The sequence below is a fragment of the Colius striatus genome, chromosome 20 (genome assembly GCF_028858725.1).
Source record: "Colius striatus isolate bColStr4 chromosome 20, bColStr4.1.hap1, whole genome shotgun sequence".
In the NCBI taxonomy this organism is placed as follows: Eukaryota; Metazoa; Chordata; class Aves; order Coliiformes; family Coliidae; genus Colius; species Colius striatus.
Genome location: NC_084778.1, coordinates 8281732 through 8300818, shown reverse-complemented (window position 1 = coordinate 8300818; position 19087 = coordinate 8281732). Strand labels below are relative to the sequence as shown.

Genomic DNA, 19087 nt, shown 5'->3' with positions numbered 1-19087 from the left:
CGCGCCGTTCCGTGCCGTGCCGCCCGGCACCTGCTCCGCAGCCCGCGGGGAGCGCGCCGCCTGACGCGGGCCCGGACCCCCGTCCAGCTCTGCCACGGCCGCCCGCCCCGCAGACCTGCGCGCCGCAGCCAGAGGGATGGTGGTAGTCACGGGGCAAAGCAGGGCGAGCGCGGACCCGGATGATGCCATGTCGAGCTCGGAGGCAGAGGATGACTTTCAGGAGCCGGCCACTCCCACCGCCACCCAGGCGGGGCCGGCGCTGCCGCTGCGGCCTCAGCAGGTGAGACACCGCCGGGGCTGCCCCTGAAGAGGAGCCGGCGGCAGGCCTGGCTGGCCAGCAAGGCCAAGGGCAGCCTGGCTGGGATCAGCAGTGGGGTGGCAGCAGGAGCAGGGCAGGGATTGTCCCCTGTGCTGGGCCCTGGGGAGGCTGCAGCTCCAGGGCTGTGTCAGTGCTGGGCCCCTCACTCACTGCCACAGGGACACTGAGGGGCTGCAGCGTGGCCAGAGCCGGGCACAGAGCTGGGGAAGGGGCTGGAGCACAAGGGGCTAGGGAGGGGCTGAGGGAATGGGGGTGTTGAGCCTGGAGAAGAGGAGGCTGAGGGCAGACAGGAGCACTCTCTGACACTCCCTGACAGGAGGCTGCAGGGAGCTGGGGGTCGGTCTCTGCTCCCAAGTAACAAGTGATAAGAGGAAACGGCCTCAAGTTGATCCAGGAGAGATTGAGATTGGAGCTGAGGCAGAACTGTTTCCGTGAGAGGGGTGTCAGCCCCTGTGCCAGGCTGCCCAGGGAGCTGGGGGAGTGCCCAGCCCTGGAGGGATCCCAAAGCCCTGGAGCTGAGGTGCTGAGGGCCAGGGGTTAGTGCTGGGCTGGGCAGGGTGAGGAGAGGGCTGGGACTGCAGGAGCTTAAAGGGCTTTTCCAACCAAAATGATTCTGTGATCTGATCAGGTCCAGCTTTTGCAGCATGTAGTGCTTGAGTGCCAAAGGATTCGGGGCTTCTTTCCTGCAGTATTTATGGCTGTGGATTTCAGGTTCCATTATAAGCTAAAGGATTGAATAAAGTTCACCTTCTTGAATCTTTAAAACCTCAAGAGCTTGGCTGCATTACTCAGGATTTCCCTCCATCTTTGGACTTGGCAAACATAGCTAAGGATTTGTTCTTGTACCAAAGCGTTTTAAGGCCTGATATTAAGATTTTAGGCCCACTGTAAACCTAACATAAATACAGAAGCACTGGGGTTTCTCAGTACAGTATTGTATAAAGGATCCAGTGGAGCAGCAATAGAGTACAAGTCCCAGGGCTAGCCCGAGTTCTCCTACCCATGTTGTGTGTGTGTACGTGGGTACAGGTGTTGTAAGGGTGGGGAGGGTTTTTTGTCATGCTTTTTCTTTCCCCCAAAGAGCCAAGAGAAGGTATTTATGCTTTTAGCGAGTATCTGGTATTCAAGTGAAGTAATTACTTCTGGTTTAGATTGCCAACCAAAAAGAAAGCATTCACTGGTTACTCCAGAAGCCAGATGAAGCTCTCAGGTTGTTAATCCCCAAGCATCACTCTTTTGGGGTAACATGCCAGAGAAGAAGCTTCTGTGGGACCTAGTTATGTCACAGTAGCAAAGCTTATGTGCTGTGTCTTGTAGAAGCTGTAACCCTTTGGCCTCAACGTCTGCAAAGGGCCAGAGGGTCGTTTCTGACCATGTGGTTGCTTTTGCAGTTTCCAGAAGTCGTCCCACTAAACGTGGGTGGTATGTATTTCACAACAAGGCTGTCAACGCTGAGGCGTTACGAGGACACAATGTTGGCAGCAATGTTCAGTGGGAGACACTACATCCCAACAGATGCTGAAGGCAGATACTTTATTGACAGAGACGGAACCTACTTTGGGTACGTACAGTGTCCTCAGTGGCAGACTGTCAAAGTTGTTAATGAAGAAAATGATTTTTAAAGCAAACTAAGTTGTAACTTCTTTTTCTTCTCGTAACTTAGATGTTTCTTTTAGTGAAGCTCTGTTTGTGTAGTAGGTGAAGGTGGCTGGCTGGCACCCACACCTTCAGGCATCTCAAGAGAAGAATAAACTGCAGTGAAAAAACTGTTTGGGTTTTTTTTTCTTAAGGGCTTAAGTTTTACAACAGGAAAAGAAAAACAAGTCATGTGTTGAATTTGTACCTTGTCTCCTCTGTCCCCTTTCAAAGCTTCAGGCTGGTTTGATGCTTTAAAAAAGAATATATTCAGCATTGCTTTTCATAGGAAGCTCGTTTAAAATGTGATACAGGGGTTGGAAGGAATGCACCTAGGTGTCTTAAACAGTTAAAGCATGAAGTTTTCAGTGTTTAAATGGGATATAATGTAACTGGTGTTAAAGCACAAGTCTCAAAGAATCATTTTTTATAGTTGTTTTTGCTGGTGCTGCCATATTCCATCACGTCTGGGATTCCTCCTTTACGTGTTCAGCTTTTGGTTTGTTTTTAGTTAAACTACTGCTGCTCTGTTTGATTGGTGTGAGTGGGTTAGCAAAGGTGATTAATGGGTTAATTTTCATGGGTGAAGGTCTTTGCCCAAAGCACTCTTTTCAATTTCATAGAATTACTTTGGTTGGAAAAGCCCTTGAAGCTCCTCCAGTCCCAGCCCTCTCCTCACCCTGCCCAGCCCAGCACTGACTCCTGGCCCTCAGCTCCACAGCTTTAGGATCCCTCCAGGGCTGGGCACTCCCCCAGCTTCCTGGGCAGCCAGTTCCAATGCTTAATAATCCTCTCAGTGAAAATGTTCTTCCTAATGTCCAATCTAAACCTCCCCTGGTGCAACCTGAGGCTGTTTCCTCTTGTCCTGTCATTTCATACTGCAGGGAAGAGACTGACCCTCACCTCACTACAATTCCCTGTCAGGGAGTGTCAGAGAGTGCTGCTGTCTCCCCTCAGCCTCCTCTTCCCCAGGCTGAACACCCTCAGCTCCCTCAGTTGCTCCCATCAGACTTGCATTTCTTGTTCTTACTTTATAGACATTTCCTTAATCTCCTTTAATGGAAAAGGATGGGATTATTTTCAAAGCACGTTTGGATTGTGCTATAATCTGAGACAGAAAGAGATAAAGCCACTATGTTTATTGGAAAACAATGGTTCCTCTGCCTCTGGCAGCTGGAAGTGCCTGCTGCTTTGTTGGAAAGCCACGTGTGACATTACCAATCTGAACTGAAAATCCAGCTGCAGCACAGAGCCGAATTAGCACGGGCTGGATTTGTTGAGAGTCTGCTGAAGGCTGCAGTGAGGCTTGTTTATTTGATTCAGTCAATAATAGTTTTGTTGGTTAATGCTGATAAAGTAATTTCTTTCCCTGATAAAAAAAATCCTGTAGCTTAACAGTGTGTCAGAACTACAAGGGAAGGTTCTTTTGTTATCACGATGATGATATCCTACAAGTGCATATGGCCCCGATTCCCTGCTGAGAAAAGCTCCTGTGCATTCAACTCGAGTGCTGGTTCTGGGTGGAATGAAATGTCCCTGCACATGGCTTTCCAGGAAAATGCAAAGATTATTTCCTCACAGATATAAACTCAAAAAGAGGCAGCTACACTCTCTTTCCCATGAAATACCTTGTCCTCTCCAGTTTTAAGTGGTTGCTCCACCTTGAGTCTTTTGTTTAAAACATGATGGTATTTTCTTGGATGAGTTTTGACATGAACAGTGTGAAGGGATGACTTGGAAACTTGAACCTGTCCAATGCTCTCAAAAACCTTTGTAGGAAATTTGACTGACTCTTACTGCAGTTGCCAGCCAAGCAGGAGAGCTGCTGTCTCAATGGAATAAACAATTACCACCCAGTGTTTCCTTTTTCATACACAACCATTTTGGCAGAAACATGTTGCTTAATTAATTTTTTGGTCCTTTTTTTAGAGACATACTTAACTTTCTACGATCTGGTGACCTGCCACCGAGGGAAAGAGTGAGGCCAGTTTACAAGGAGGCTCAGTATTATTCCATAGGACCATTGCTAGACCATCTGGAGGATGTCCAGCCTCTCAAAGGAGAAAAAGTGCGACAGGCTTTCCTGGGCCTAATGCCATATTACAAAGGTAAATCAGTAGAGCAGTACTGACTGCTGCATGTAGTGTGATTCCACAGTGCATTCAGACTAATTCCACTGTAGTTGAGATGTTTATCATGTGCCTTTCATGCTCTTTAGATGTCTCCATGTTAGATTTGCTCCTGCTGCATCTGAGGATGTGGGTTTTTATGCTGTCTTAAATGGGAGCAAGATGTAGGCCATGACATGTGAGAGTTTTTCAATGAGAAGGTTTATCTGCCTCTGCATTTGTTCTGTTAGGACCTGGAACTAGGCATCTAGTGAGGACACCAAGGTCACAAGACAGCTGAGACTAATTCATTACTAGATATCTAGCTATATGCACCTTCCCGTTGCTGCTATGTCAGGAATACCTCATTAAGCTCTGCAGTCATGTGTTTGATGTGAAATAAATGAATCATAGAATCATTTCAGCTGGAAGAGACCTTTAAGCTCATGGAATGCAGCCTTTGTCCCAGCCCTACCAACCACCAGTGCAACATCCACCCAACTCTGAAACCGCTCCAGGGACGGTGACTCCAGCACCTCCCTGGGCAGCCTGACAGTCCTGCCAGCAAAGAAATTCCTCCTCACATCCAGCCTGAACCTCCCCTGGTGCAACTTGAGGCTGTTTCCTCTTTTCTATGGCTTGTTACTGGGGAGAACAGACTGACCCCTGCCTCACTGCAGCTTCCTTTCAGGTAGTTGTAGAGAGCAATAACGTCTCTCCTGAGCCTTCTTTTCTCCAGGCTAAACAGCCCCAGATCCCTCAGCCATTCCTCAGATGGGACGTGCTCCAAATCTCTTCCTAGCTTGGTAGCCCAGCCTCTGGATCCTCTCCAGCACCTCCATGTCCTTTTTGTAGAGAGGGGCCCAAAACTGGACACAATATTGGAAGTGTGGCCTCACCAAAGCCAAGTACAGGGCAATGATCACCTCCCTTCTCCTGCTGACAACACTGTTCCTGATCCAGCCCAGGATGCCATTGGCCTTCTTGGCCACCTGGGCACGCTGCTGGCTCATGTTCAGCTGCTGTCAGCCAACACTTCCATGTCCCTCTGTGCCTGGCAGCTTTCCAGCCACTGCTCCCCAAGCCTGTAGCACTGCTGGGGGTTGTTGTGGCCCCAGTGCAGGACCCAGTAGTTTGCTTTGTTGAAACTCATAGAACTGACCTTGGCCCAGGCACCCAGCCTATCTAGGTCTCTGTGTAAAGCTTCCCTACCCTCAGGCAGATGGACACTTCCACCCAGCTTGGTGTCATCTGCAGACTCACTCAGGGTGCGTTTGTTTTCTCTTACTTAGGTGCTTCATTGCTGTTTTCAGCCCGTTGGGTTTTTGTTTTTTAGACCATCTGGAACGGATAATCGAAATAGCAAAGCTCAGAGCTATGCAGAGAAAAGCGAGATTCGCTAAACTGAAGGTGTGTGTCTTCAAAGAGGAGATGCCCATCACTCCCTACGAGTGCCCCCACTTCAACTCCTTACGCTTCGAGAGGAGCGAGAGCGAGACAAAGCTGTTTGAACACCACTGCGAAGTCGACGTGTCTTTCGGCCCCTGGGAGGCCGTGGCTGACGTGTACGACCTCCTGCACTGCATCGTGTCAGACCTGTCTGCCAGAGGCATCACTGTGGACCACCAGTGCATCGGCGTGTGCGACAAGCACCTGGTCAACCACTACTACTGCAAGCGCCCCATCTACGAGTTCAAGATCACTTGGTGGTGAGTCGTCCTGGCTGGAATGGTGCAGGTGTGCAGGGCATAGAAGGACTTCGAGATGACAACTGCTGTTGATGTTTCTGCATCGTGTCTCTGGAAGTGCAGCACTGCTGTGACAGACACTGGGAGCTGTCTGCTGCGGTGCTGGCCCACGCGGAGCTGCTCAGCAAAAAGGGACACAGAGCCCTCTGGAACCCAACGACCAGCCCGAAACGAGACGGACGGTTGGCTCAGGTACCTTAACAAGGCACAAAGCAAAATCACCTCATGGAAATTAGAGAGGAGTGTCTTAACATCTTTTGGAGGGTGTCCCCTAGCCCGTGGCTGCGGGGTCGGGGTCAGCAGAGTGGGTGTGTGCTGATCCCACCCGTGGTGTTCCAAAGCCGCGGTGCTCACCTACTGCCGTTGAGTTTTACCCACCTAGGAACGGTTCAGCCTCTGTTTTACACCTACCACCCTATACAATTGAGCAACACCCATCACAGAGAGTCTGGAAACGTAATTGTGATGTAATAGATGATAACAGAAAAAGAGTATTCCCTCTATGTTCTTAATCGTTGTCCCAGTTCCGATGGATTCCTGTTTTAATGAAGTCTGCATCATGAATGATGTTATCATGTTTCAGTTATTTTCATTGTTACAAAAAGCAGATTTGGAATATGTTCCATAATGCTTTTGGGAATAATAACTGGTCATGGGAGACTTGTGCCTGTTTTTAGCCTTAGAAATTCTAAATGTTTACAGTATCTACAAACAAAAGAAGCTCTGTAGAGTAGAGTCAGGTCATTTACAGAGGTCTTTTGGTAAATGAGCAAACCCTCTATGTACATGTTCCTGTTAGCAGAAGTAAGAGGAATATTTAATGTATATCATTTTATTACTGACTCTTTTTACAGTCTGTGATATTAAACTTTTGTTCTAGAGTCAAGTGATGATACTAGACCTGTCCTTCCTTCACCTCGCCTTCCTCAGACAATGACACTTCATTTTTAGCATTCCTGTTGACTCTTCCTGCTGTAGTATCAGGGGAAAAAAAAGCCAGTCTTCATGTTCAGGTGTTTCTCTACTGATAACCCAGTGTGTCTGGCAGGAAATTTCTTTCCCCCCCTGAAAGAGGCAGCTACTGCAGAATCACGTTCTTCTCAGGTGATTGTTGCACTTCTGACACCAGTAACCACATCCCAAAGGGGAATTGCTCCATGAGCAAAACTGGAAGTTCAGATCTAAACATCTGAAGATATGACTGGTCTGTCAGGTACAGAAAACTCAAGTGTTTTTCTAAGAGACCCCACTAGAAGTGGCCTCAAAATAATCTTGAAGAGAGAGGAAAGTAAATGTTTGTGTTTTGCATTCCACTGGATTAGTTAATCCAAGAATACTGCTTGGCCAAGCTGTTGACCAAAACACTGGAGGACTGTGTTAATTACAATGATGAAGATTCTCAGTTCTCACGTTTTTTGATGTTTTGAATAATTCTAAGAACTTTATGATCTTGGCAAGTTATTTGCATTGTCATGCTTTGATGCCTTTGATGTGGGATTTGTTAGTGAGTTGTGTCTCTGAGGTGGGAGCGTATAGCTCTAGTGGGAGCTCATCAAATGTTTGCCTACAGAGGGTTGTTGTCAAGTGCCAAGTGCCAGGTCCAGAGCTTAAATTTTGAAGTGGAGAGGAGGAGGAAATGATGGGCATTTAGATCATAAGTTCATTTGAATTGTTTTCTTAAATATTGGCCTTTGTGTTCCAAGTTTTGTACCTCTGTTCAACAAGCCAAAATTAAAAGGCAAACTGAGGCTGGTGACGTTTCCCTCGGCTGAGATGAAGTTTCCACACTTTCTTTACTGCTCTACTGGCTTCATTTTGTTATTATTTTGGTTTGGTTTTTTAAGGAATCTTAAACTGCAAACCATGATTTCTAATGCAATGGCTTAAAATCATAAAGCTGAGTTTTGGCTGCTGCTATGCTTCAGACATTGAAATTCGGGATTTTCAGCATTGGTTTGTTTATTATTGGCTTATCTGATGGGTTTTGCCACTTCCCATGTGCACATTGGCACGGGCCAGAACTCTGGTCTGGGTTTCAGCCCTGCTTGCAGCAGTGGAGCTCAGTCTGATTGAACAGTGTGGGGTTTGGTTTGGCTCGAAGAAGTTTTCTGCTGTTATTCTAGAGATGCTGTAATGACAAAATTCACTTTTCATTCACCTTTGCTGTTCCTTAACATGTACATACTGATATTTTGGGGGTTTTTAACCAAAAAGCTGAAACAAAAACCTGTCTGTATCAGTTGCATCCTGACTGAAGCTTTTGTCCTCTGGGTCTCCCAGAGGAGAGCCACCACCAAGTGCAAATGCTGCTCCTCAGAGTCCTGCTTCGGGCTCTGTTGCATGAAAAGGACAAAGTAGTTTGGCAGAAAATAAACCCTCAAACCCTTGTTGATCCAGTTGCAGTCTCCACGGATGCCCATGGCTTCAGCAGGGAAAGGAAGCAGTCACAAGGGCTGAGTCTGGTTAGCACAAGTCCTTGGAGGCTGAAGTCAAAACCTAAGAACGGTTCTGACTGGCACAAGCTGATAGCCTGGCCCTTACTGGACTGGTTGTCAGAATTCCAGCAGTCTCAGAGGCTGTTGCTATTTTAAACTGTTCTCACCAGCAGCTTTGCCAGGCCCTGATCTGTTTGGAGCCAGGTTGTTCTGAAGTATGGGTGTGGAAGCCAGCGAGGCTGGTTCGCTGTAGTTCAGTTTCCCTGTGAAGTCTGGAGCTGAGGGAGGCGGCTGCTCGCTGCTCCCCGCGAGGGCACCGTGCAAACGTACCCTGCACACTCGGCACGGGCGGCACTTGCAGCTGGGAAAGTGGGACAGAGGGAGTTGTGCAGTGAGCTCCCGCAGGGACTGTCCTCACTGGCACTGAGGGAAGAGCTGACCCAGGTGCCTCACATCTCTGCCTCCTCGGCTGCAGTGACCATGAGAGGGTGGAGTTCAAGGTCCTGTGTGGAACAAGCAGGGCCCCAGCAGGATTGTGACCCTGGCCTCCAGCTGACCTGACTTTGGCCTCTTCCGAGCGCTGCTGGGCAGAATGTCACGGGGTAGGACCCAGGATGGTAGGAGCGCCCATGAGAGCTGCTTCAGGTGCCAGTCGCTGCGGTGTCCCGCTCGCTGCTCGCCCCGCCCCGGGTCCCGCGTTGGCGCCGCCCCTCCCGCGGGCGCGGGGCCGGCCGAGCGCCGGGGTCCCGCCAGGCCCCGCCAGCCCCGCAGCGCAGGTGCCCGCCCTGGGCCCGCTCACCGCCTCCGAGCCCCCGCTCCTTGACCCGTGGGCTGCCGCCCTGCCAGGCCCGGGATGCCCTTTCGCCGCGGGACCCGTCCCTGGCCCGGAGCGCCCCGTGGGCCTGGGGCCGCCGTGACGCGCCCCCGCCGGGCCGGGCCCCCCCCGGGGCCTGCGCTGCCCCCCGCGCGCGGGCTGCCCGCGGGCCGGAGCCGCCCCTGCCGCTGTCTGACCCTGGCGTTTAATCCCCCGCAGATGTGGCAGCCGAGGGACCGCACCGGGAGCGCGGAGCCGCCCCTCAGCCGCCGGTGAGGGGATGGTGGGGGGTCGCCGCGTCCTGCCGCGCGTGTGTCGCACACGCTGCCCCCCGCAGCCGCCCCGCGGCGCGCCCGGCTGGCCCCACGCCGGCCCCTCCGTGCCCTCCCCGGCGCCACCCGTGTAACACCCCCGGTGCCCCCCCGTGTCCCCCCCTTCCGTGTCCTCCCCGTCCTGCGCTGTCCCCCCAGGCCCCCGCGCCGGGACTGGCGCTCGCTGCTGCTGGACCTGGAGCGGATGGTGCCGTGGCCCCGCGATGGGGGAGCGCCCCACACCGAGGTACGGGCGGCCTGGGACGCGGCAGCGGAGGGCTGGGGCGCGACACCGTGCTGAGGGGGCGCTGGGACACCCTGGCTGGGGCAGGGTGTTGGGAGAGAGATGGGGTGGGGAGTGTGTGGGTGCCAGGGGGAGCAGACAACGGGCGCTGGAATCTAGGAGAGGTCTAGCGGAGGACATGTTGCTGAGAGGGTCGTGGGGCAGGGTGCCATTTGGGAGATCAGAGGGGCTGGGGGGCTGCACTCCCCTGCTCCCTTACACCCTCCCGGACTTCCCCCCACCAGATACAGATACTGGCAAACGTCCTGGGTTACATCCTGTACCTGCAGAAGACGCTGAGCATCACCCAGCTGATGTCAGGTAAAGGGGACATCCGCCTGGGACCTCCCCCTGTCATTCAAGGATTCCCTCTCTGATCCCCCACCTTTAGTTCTGAGACCCCTTCTGGGATCCTCCACCCAGTCAATGCCCTGACTCACTTTCTTTGCCTCTCCTTCAAGTCCTCCATCCCCCCATTCACCTCCCTCTGCTCGGTCAGGGGATCCCCCACCAACTGGGGATACCCTGACAGTAACATCCTTCCTTCAGGCCAGTCTGGTGACAGTGACACTGCAGAGGAGAGACAGAGCACTAGAGCCACATGCAGGTAGGTGACAGGTGGGGAGGGGGGCACCCCTAAATGTTGACCCCTCTTTCACCCCCTCTTCCTCCCTCCCAGGCAGCGGCTGGTGTTCTACAAGGAAGAGGAGGGGGAGGTGAAGGGGACTGGTGACCCCTGGCTCTGCCCTACCAAGCTGTACTGGGAGACAGTGGGCTGGGACGAGGTGGTCCCCCTGTCCCCAACCCCACGACAGAAGGGGCTGCTGGGGCTCAGCCCTTCCCTGCTGGCCTCACCAACCCCCCCGGGGCCCCCTGAAGGGGTGATTCGAGGTGAGTTTGGGGGAGCTGGGGAGGTGACCAGCGTGTGTCTGTCTGTCTGTCTGTCTGCTCAGTGTCGCTGTCCTCCAGATCTCTTCCCAGACGTCTACCTCGGCACACAGGTGGGGACTGTTACCTCCACAGCGATAGCTCCCCGCTGTCCCCTTCCCCCCCTCCAATATCACACCCCCAGTGTCACTCCCAGGGGACACAACTGTCCCCACAGGCCCCAGCAGTGGCACAGCAGGAGCCGGTGGCCAGTGGCAGCCGGGTGACCCCCAGGCCGGTCCCAGCAGGGACAGGGAAGCGACGCCGGAGGCGAGGAGAGGCTGGCTCCCCCTGCCCCAAGAAGAAATGTGTGAATGGGTTCATCATGTTCTGTCGTCTCAACCGCAGACCCTACATGAGGTGGGGAGTGAGGACAGTCGGAGGGGAGTGGGGACAGCAGGGGGGGCGTGGTGTCCCCAGGGGCCTCTGGGGATATGGGGAGCCCAGGGACAGCGGGGACTGGGGACATGGGAGGACCTGGAGACCCCAGAGAGGAGAGGGACATGGGGACAACGTGAGAACCCCAGGAGGAGGAGGACATGAGGACATGCAGACCCCAGGGGAGACACAGGGACCCCAGGGAGGACATGGGGGTGTCTCAGGAGGGTGGGGACAGCAGAGGGGATGTGAGCTCTGTGAGGGGACATGGGGACAGCAGAGGGGATGTGAGCTCTGTGAGGGGACACAGGGACAGCAGAGGGTATGTGAGCTCTGTGAGGGGACATGAGCTCTGTGAGGGGACAGGAGAGTAGCAGAGGGGACATGAGCTCTGTGAGGGGACAGGAGAGTAGCAGAGGGGATGTGAGCTCTGTGAGGGGACAGGGGGACAGCAGAGGGGGGTGTCCCAAGGCACTGACCCTCCTGGTGCTGGTGCCAGCACCCACCCGGGGCTGACCTCCATCGCGGCCACATGCGAGCTGGCGCAGCTCTGGCGCAGCCTCAGCCCCGAGGAGCAGCGCCCATACTGGTAAATACTGGTACATGCTGGTTCGTACTGGGCGCTGGGATGCCTGGGTGTCCCCTGGCACAGCCAGGCTTCCCCTCTCCTGGGTGTGGGGTCCCCCACAGCGTCCCCTCTGCCCTGCAGCCTGCAGGCCCGGCGCTTCAGCCGTCAGCAGGACCGGGTGGTGCGGCTGGACAAGGACAGGGATGGGGACGGGGACACTGACCCTCCCCTGCCCTCCTGGCTGCTGCTGGCCGCTCGAGCTGCCGAGCTTAGGCATCACTCTCTGAAACCCTGATGTTTCCTCCTCCTGTCTCCAGCCCTGTTTCCGTCCTCCCTCCATCCCTGTCCCCATCCCCACCCTGGGATCAGCTCCGTTCCTCATGAGTTTAGCTCCAAGCTGAATAAGCGGTTGGGGTGAGGAGTGCCAGGCCTGCTCTGGAGGGGAATAGGCATCTCTGGGAACAGCTGGGGCTTGCTGGGGACACCTGAGGCCCCCTGGGCCAGTGGCCATCCCCGATGAGCACTCACTGAGTTGGGCAATAAAACTCTTTCTGTGTCTGTGTCCCTCCTCGTGCATGTGTGTCCCCGTGTCCCTGTCACTGGTGTCCCCAACCAGGCCAATGGCTTCAGCAGAGCCTTTTACTACCGGCAGGGGATTGGGGCAGTATCTAGGCCCTCTCTCACTTCTTGAGCAGCAGGTGCCTGCAGGGATTCGGGGACTGAGGGTTCACCTGCTTCTCCCCAAAGGCACCCGGTGTCTGAGACCCCTCTGTCTCCCTTGCAAATGTCCCCAGTGGGCAGGACTCCCCCACCCCAAAGGACCCAGGCATCTGGGCTCTCGCTGTCCCCCCTGACCACCCCCAGCTTCCTACTGGCCCCCACCACCCACCCCCGGCTCTCACAAGGACTCCCGCCTCCCCCTCCCCGGGGCGTATTTTGGGGGGGCGCTTCCTGCTGTCGTGTGTGCCGTCCCCAGGCTCCGTGCCCCACAGCAGTACAGCTGCTGTCAGCTCTGTGTCCTCTGCCGGGGGAAAGCCATTGCCTGTCCGTCACCTGCCGCGGCAGCGCCAGCCGAAAGGGTCGTTTTGACAGGAGCCGCTCGGTGCGCGCTGACAGCCGCCGGGAGATGCGGGGCTCGGAGCGGCTCGGCGTCTGTAGCCAGCCCTACCTGCTCTGTGCCTCAGCCGCCGCCTGCAGAGCCTCGGGCAGGGCCCGGCGCTCCTCCACCACGGGCCGCGGCTGCGGGAATGCCACGGGGAGGCCGCAGCCCCCGCGCCGCCGCTCTCCCCCGGCTCCGCTTTCCGGCCGCCCCGTTTCCCTCCGGACGGCTTTTGCCGGAGCGCGCGGGGCCGTGAGGGCGCGGCGGCAGCCAATGGGGAGGCGGTGAAGGGGCTGCCGCAGCCAATGAGCGGGCGGCGCGGGGCCGCGAGGGGGCGACGGCAGCCAATGGGGAGGCGGATTAGGGCGGCCCCGCCCCCCGGCGCGGCCCGGCGCCAGGAGCAGCGGCCGCCGCCATGTCCATCTTCACCCCCACCAACCAGATCCGCCTCACCAACGTGGCCGTGGTGCGGGCGCGGCGCGGCGGGAAGCGCTTCGAGATCGCCTGTTACCGCAACAAGGTCCTGGGATGGCGCAGCGGGGCGTGAGTGACGGGCCGGGCGGGAGCGGGACGAGCCGCGGGGGCCGGGCCGGGCCCCTGCGCTGCTCTGGGCGGCCGGGGAGGGTTCCGGGCCGCCCCGATCCGGGCCCTGGCAGCGGCACTTGCTCCTCCTCGCTCGAGCCTCCCCGTGTCGCTGGCTCCGCGTCTCTAACCCGCCCTTCCTCGGCAGGGAGAAAGATCTGGACGAGGTGCTGCAGACGCACACGGTGTTTGTGAACGTGTCCAAGGGCCAGGTGGCAAAGAAGGAAGATCTCGTTCGAGCGTTTGGGACGGACGACCAAACGGAGATCTGTAAGATGGTGGGTTCCATACTCAGCTATATCAAAGCTTGGAGAAGGCTTTCTGAAGGTGTTGTACTGGCTGCTGGGAGGGTTTCCTGGCACGCAGTGCTGCTGCAGGCGAAAGGGTGGGTTGTTTGGGCAGAAACATGTACAAAGGAAGGTGATGCTTGCTGTCTGACACTATGTGCCTGACACTATGTGCCTGGATCTGGCTGAAACATGCTCTGAGTGTTGTGTGTAACATGGGGCTTCTGTACACTGAGCTCTGTGGACCCAGAAGGATGCTCAAAGGGCACTGAGGAGCTTCTCAGCCAAGATGCGCCGTTAAGGGGCAGGAAGAGTACAGTTGTTTGCTTTGCACAGTTCAGTTGAGTGTTAAGAACAGATGTAATTTCTTCGTCCTTCATGGCAGGGTACAAACTGTGGGCTGCTTGCAGGTGATGGGAATCCAAGTCACTCTACACTTCTCCTCTTGTAGCTCAATGCTTCTGCAGTAGGTTTTTAGTCTGAAGCCTTTCCAGGGTTGTCTGTTGTCGTGCTGTACCTGATCCATTTGCCCGTTCTTCACTGCACATCTAACCAAGCAGTTGCTAGATTTAACAGTTACTGGCATTTTCAGTCTGCAGTCTCAGCTGGGATGTTTACTCACTGGTTACTTTTCCTGTACAGATTTTGTCAAAAGGGGAGCTGCAGGTATCGGACAAGGAACGACACACACAGCTGGAGCAGATGTTCAGAGACATCGCAACTATCGTGGCAGACAAGTGTGTGAATCCTGAAACAAAGAGGCCCTACACAGTGATCCTGATAGAAAGAGCCATGAAGGATATCCACTACTCTGTCAAACCACACCAGAGCACGAAGCAGCAGGTTCTTTTTCTTGTGTGATCAGCTTCTGCTCACAGGGGTTGTCTTGGAGTGTAATTTCTCCATGAGCAGGCGCAGAGGGATGGGAGCTGCAGCCTGCAGAGCCGTTGCTCAGCCAGCTGGTGGCTCAGTGCTGCAGAAAAGCAGCTTCTGAATCTCACACCCGTTTTGTTTTGAGCAGTTCAGGGAAGGGAGAAAGAAAGAGACTAAATGAAGCAGTAACAGTGAAGCAGCCTGGCATGGAAATAACACAGTTATCATTTACTTGCATTGAGGAAGTGAATGAGCTGAGCCAAGTGGGCAGCTGTTGCTTTGCAGTACAACTGCTATTGCAGGTGATCTCAGACAGGCCTTACAAGCATCTGAAGTGGTCACAAATAGCAAGAACTCCACTGTTTCTTCTTAATCTGTCAAAGTGACACAATAGCAAGCTCTGTGCAGTGGTCAGTTCTGGGAAATGCACCTGCAGCTGATGCAAAGGCTTGGGGTTGCTGATTGGTGTGGTTGTTTTTAAGCAGGTGTGTTATGCTCTTTCTGACTGTCCTTCCAGGCCCTGGAAGTGATCAGGCAGCTGAAGGAGACCATGCAAATTGAACGTGCTCACATGAGGCTGCGATTTATTCTTCCAGCAAAGGAGGGGAAAAAGCTGAAAGAGAAGCTCAAGCCACTGATTAAAGTTATTGAGAATGAAGACTTCCATGAACAGTTGGAAATGGTAAGTAGTCAAGCAGTCCTGGGGAGTTAATTTGGTTACACCTGTCCATTTCCCTAGAAGGTGAATTAATAAATGGAAGTTGTTTGGATGAAGTGCAAGTTTACCAGAGATTCTGTGGCAGAGGTGTAGTTTGTAGGTTCTCGTTTCAGACAGTCCTGGTAGTGGCAGGGTGAAAGCAGCCTTTGTCACACTGATCACCACTACAAACTGAGGGGAAGCACAGTGTCACTTCTCTTAGCACTGATTATCCTTCAGCACCCACAGTCCCTCTGCAAATGTGCAGTGCTGCTCTGACTTATTTTGTGGGTCAGGCCCTGTGTTTTGACAGAGCTTCAGTAGTTGGGTTTGAGTTTGTTTTTAAATATCCTGTGGTAAAGCAACTTTTGACATTAGTAAAAACCTTCCTGCAGGCAGTTTGGAATCAAGCACCTCCCGCTGCCACAAGGAGGCCTGCAGGGTCTGTGGAAAGGCTCCTTGATAGAAATCCCTTATCAACTCTGCACAGCCTCTCTCACTAACTAGAGGGTATTTTTTCTTTCATGGAAATGAAGGATAGGCTTTGAAAGGGGGCTGGTTGATGGATGATTGCTTGGCTGCTGAAATGTGGAACGTTTCAGGTGTGCCTGATCGACCCAGGCTGCTTCAGAGAGATCGACGAGCTGATCCGAAGCGAGACCAAAGGGAGAGGAATGCTGGAGGTGCTCAGCCTGAAAGATGTGGAGGAGGGTGAAGAAAAGCTTGAATGATGAAAATGTTTCTGCAGCAGTTCTGCCTCACAATATGCTGTGAAACAACTGGGGTTTGCCTCTCTCTTCTGTTGGGCCTTTGTAGTTTTTTTCCAGTCTCTTGCTGGCAGATATTTTCTGACACTAATCCTTTGGGAGTTTTCCATCCAGTGTGGGTTTCCTTAATCACTTTACACTTGCTTGGTTTACAGATGTTGTTGCCTGTAGGAACATTTTGTGTCAGAGTTGCACTAATGAGGACTGAGTTAAGACATGAGGCACAGGCTGCTCAGTTACTCTGGCTTTGGTTTACTCTGAGGGTGTTGGACTAATCATTTTTGACTTTTGTTAATGTCAAGTGGAGGATTGTGTAGGTCACTGAGGGGTGGGTCTGTATGTGAGGAGAGGAACCTTAAGAAGAGAGTGAAGCATTTTGACATCTGAACAAGTGCACAATGTGAATTGTGTCTAAAGACTGATCTCTTAGCAGCATGGAAATGGGCTTAAACTTCCATAATTGGCTGCTTGATAAAGTATTGCTTAAAGATTTCTTTCAGTGGATAGAACAGTACTTGCTATCTTAGCAAAAACAGTCTCCAAATAACTTATTCATAGAATATATTTAGCTACATTAATAAAAGTGAATGATCATCTATTTGTATATTATAGATGAACAGAGAAATAAACCAGTTATTTTTATCAGTGGTACAGGAGGTGTCTTTGGCCACGGTGATGCTTTTTGGAGGCTGGAGACGTGGTCCATGGGGCAGCTCGTCAGGATTTAACTCTCACTCTGGATGGCTTAAAGGCCTCTTAACCAAAATGTCCTTTGAGTTTTTGGGGCACCTCCTACATTGCTCCCAATTCCTGACATCTACTGCTCTGTGTATACAGCCAAAGGTAGATCTTGAGCTGTTATGGCAAAGTCTCAGCTCTGCTTTCCTAAAATGGAATTTCCAAATGCTATGTTTTCCAAAGACAGTTTAAACAGAAAATGTTCCTCACAAACACCAAACCACCAGCTCTAAACCCTTAATTCCCCTTGCCCTTCATTAAAGCCTCCAGGTGTCACTTCAGCTTTCTGGTGCTGGACTTAGCTGGCCATTTTCTGTCTGCAGCACCAAGCTTGTGAGCCAGGTGTTCATGTGGCACCTCAGTACTCTGCCTCTGTTACTGGTGCTGCCCTCCCTTTGCCACATCCACCCTCTTTGCTTCACCTCAGTGCCACAGGCCTTATCCATCCATCCACTCTGTTTTCACTGCTAGGTACAAGTCTGCAGTGGCTTCTAAAAGACTTTATGACTGGGCTCTGTCCGCTCTTACAGACCCCATCCCCCGAGAGCTTTCCTGCCTTTACCTGTCCTTTTCCCCACTTACAGCTTTCCTGTGTGTGCAGACAACTCTGCTGACAAATTCCTGCTACACTTCATGATGATCCATCTTTGCTGTGGGTGTCAGGGCTTTGTGAGGAGCTTGTTTTGCTTGCTACCAGGGGGAGGGGACTGCAGTGCAGGCCTGGTAAAGAGCACCTGGACGTTCCCCTGGCTCTGGGGTTCAGGCCTGGCCGGGCCAATCGCCTCTGCCAGTGCTGGTTAAGGATGGGATGTTGGAATGCGTGGAGGAGGTGGAAGGGAAGGGCAAGATGGAGAGGACCACACAGTCAGGAAGAGACAGAAGGAGCAACGCCAGAGCAGAGACACCCTTGCAGCCCGTGGCAAGAAGTGAGAGCCCGTGACAGGGTGAGAGCTGGAGACTCCGGGTCAGAGGGAGTGAGCAGCTCAGACCCCAACCTGGAGAAGATGAAGTGTGGCTGCAGCAGCCTGTGCAGGGCTGCCCAGTGTGTGGGAGACACCGCTGCAGCAAGGGAGGACTGGCAAGGAGCACTTCCCAGCAGGGAGGTAAGCGGCAAGAGCCATCAGGAAAGGACTGACTGCACCCCCATTCCCTGCACCCACAGTGCTGAGCGGGGAGGAGGCAACTGCACTGAGCTCGGGGCTCTGAGCATGGGAAGAGAGGAAGGGTGGGGGAAAGGTGATCTGAAAGAGCTGGTTGCACTTCCATCATTTGCCCTATTCTGTGTTGGGTTTTTTCTGTTTGTTATGTTTTGGTTGGAGGTGGATTAAATGAAGTTTCCTTTTCTTCCCCAAGTTGAGTAGCCTGGTCTGTTTTGTCTGGGACCAGAAGTGGCAGTTAAGCCCTCCCTGTCCTTTGAGAGTTCCAAGGTCTCTGGTACTTAGGCCTGATTGTGGTCTTTTGTCCCTGGATGGGCCTAAACCACGACAGAATGTCACTATACAAGTTCTCATTTGTTAGGCAAGATTACAGCTCCTTTCTTTATGGCCAAATAGGGTTTTTTTCTAATTTGTTCATTTCTGTCAATGAGGATATGAACTGTCTCAGAACCAAGGGTAGTGCTTGCCTCCAGAGCTTACACTAGGGGTGCCAGTATCAAAAGTAACTCTCTGTGTCTCGCTCCTTTATCAGCTCCGTTCTCCTGATGATTTGTTTAAGCAGGAGATGTCACAGCTGTGTCATGCAGTTAAATCTTTCTGTGGTAGCAGCAAGTCAGACCCTGTTTATTCCAGGCATTTGGCACCAGCCACACACACACAGCAGCATGTTTTCTTACACTGTTCTGAATCTGTGGTATCAAAAATTGCTTTGGCTACTGAACCTGACATGTAACTGACAAATGCAGCTGAGACTCCTCAGATGAACAGGCATGTTTGGTGACAGCTAGAAATTGGTTGTCCAGTATCAGCAGGCCAAGCCAGGGGAGTTTTATGTGCTTGGGAAGCTGACTTGTTTCACTTAGCTATTGTTCATCTAGAGTGTCCTGTCTGTCTAGGCACTCTCTAAGCACCTGGGCAGCAGTTCTGCTGGGTCTCCACTCTGTGCTTCTCCTCAGAGACTGAGGAACTGCCCTTCCTTGGAACTGCCCACCCTACTGCTTCTTTTCCCTTACTGCTCCTCCTCCAAGCAGTGCATGGCTTGGTCCTGGCAGAAAATCAAACCAGTCATACACAGCAGGATAATCAGGTGGGAAAAATCCATCTCTGTAGCAAGATCCCAGCGAGCCGTGACCAGACTCCACAGGTCAGTGACACTTGTGCTTTCCAGGCACTCGCCTGTTTCCACAGCAGGCCTGCATGGCATCTCCTTATCTGCTTCAAAGTCCAGTTTCCCTTGGGCTCCTATTGAAAATAAATCCCCTGCCAGAGTACCTGTGCATGTCAGAACAGTTGTGGCAGTATCATTTTCCATCAGAGACAAACATTGTATGGAATGGTGTGATCACACTACAGCCCAACGT

At 53.1% G+C, this 19087-nt stretch overlaps 3 protein-coding genes across 8 annotated transcripts; all 3 read left to right on the top strand.

Moving 5' to 3' along the window:
• Window positions 1-8046, top strand: KCTD7 (potassium channel tetramerization domain containing 7). Its single transcript, XM_062012597.1, has 4 exons — window positions 1-280; window positions 1711-1880; window positions 3884-4062; window positions 5399-8046. Exons 1-4 carry the CDS (start codon window positions 137-139, stop codon window positions 5773-5775), a joined length of 870 nt encoding a protein of 289 aa, XP_061868581.1. The 5' UTR covers window positions 1-136; the 3' UTR covers window positions 5776-8046.
• Window positions 8047-8972: 926 nt separating this feature from the next.
• Window positions 8973-12090, top strand: MEIOSIN (meiosis initiator). Of its 6 annotated transcripts, none has more exons than XM_062012331.1 (9): window positions 8973-9331; window positions 9530-9617; window positions 9899-9974; window positions 10203-10260; window positions 10333-10544; window positions 10623-10654; window positions 10759-10940; window positions 11458-11547; window positions 11668-12090. In XM_062012331.1, the coding sequence occupies exons 1-9, from the start codon at window positions 9099-9101 to the stop codon at window positions 11819-11821; spliced, it is 1125 nt and encodes a 374-aa protein (XP_061868315.1). In that variant the 5' UTR covers window positions 8973-9098; the 3' UTR covers window positions 11822-12090. The 6 variants fall into 6 exon arrangements, with proteins under 6 accessions (XP_061868315.1, XP_061868313.1, XP_061868312.1 ...); XM_062012329.1 differs by having other exon boundaries at window positions 10738-10940; XM_062012328.1 differs by having other exon boundaries at window positions 10333-10654.
• A 904-nt stretch (window positions 12091-12994) lies between these two features.
• On the top strand, window positions 12995-17921 carry LOC104551596 (SBDS ribosome maturation factor). The gene is made up of 5 exons (XM_062012469.1): window positions 12995-13168; window positions 13356-13485; window positions 14137-14337; window positions 14885-15049; window positions 15667-17921. The coding sequence occupies exons 1-5, from the start codon at window positions 13041-13043 to the stop codon at window positions 15793-15795; spliced, it is 753 nt and encodes a 250-aa protein (XP_061868453.1). The 5' UTR covers window positions 12995-13040; the 3' UTR covers window positions 15796-17921.
• Window positions 17922-19087: the final 1166 nt, after the last annotated feature.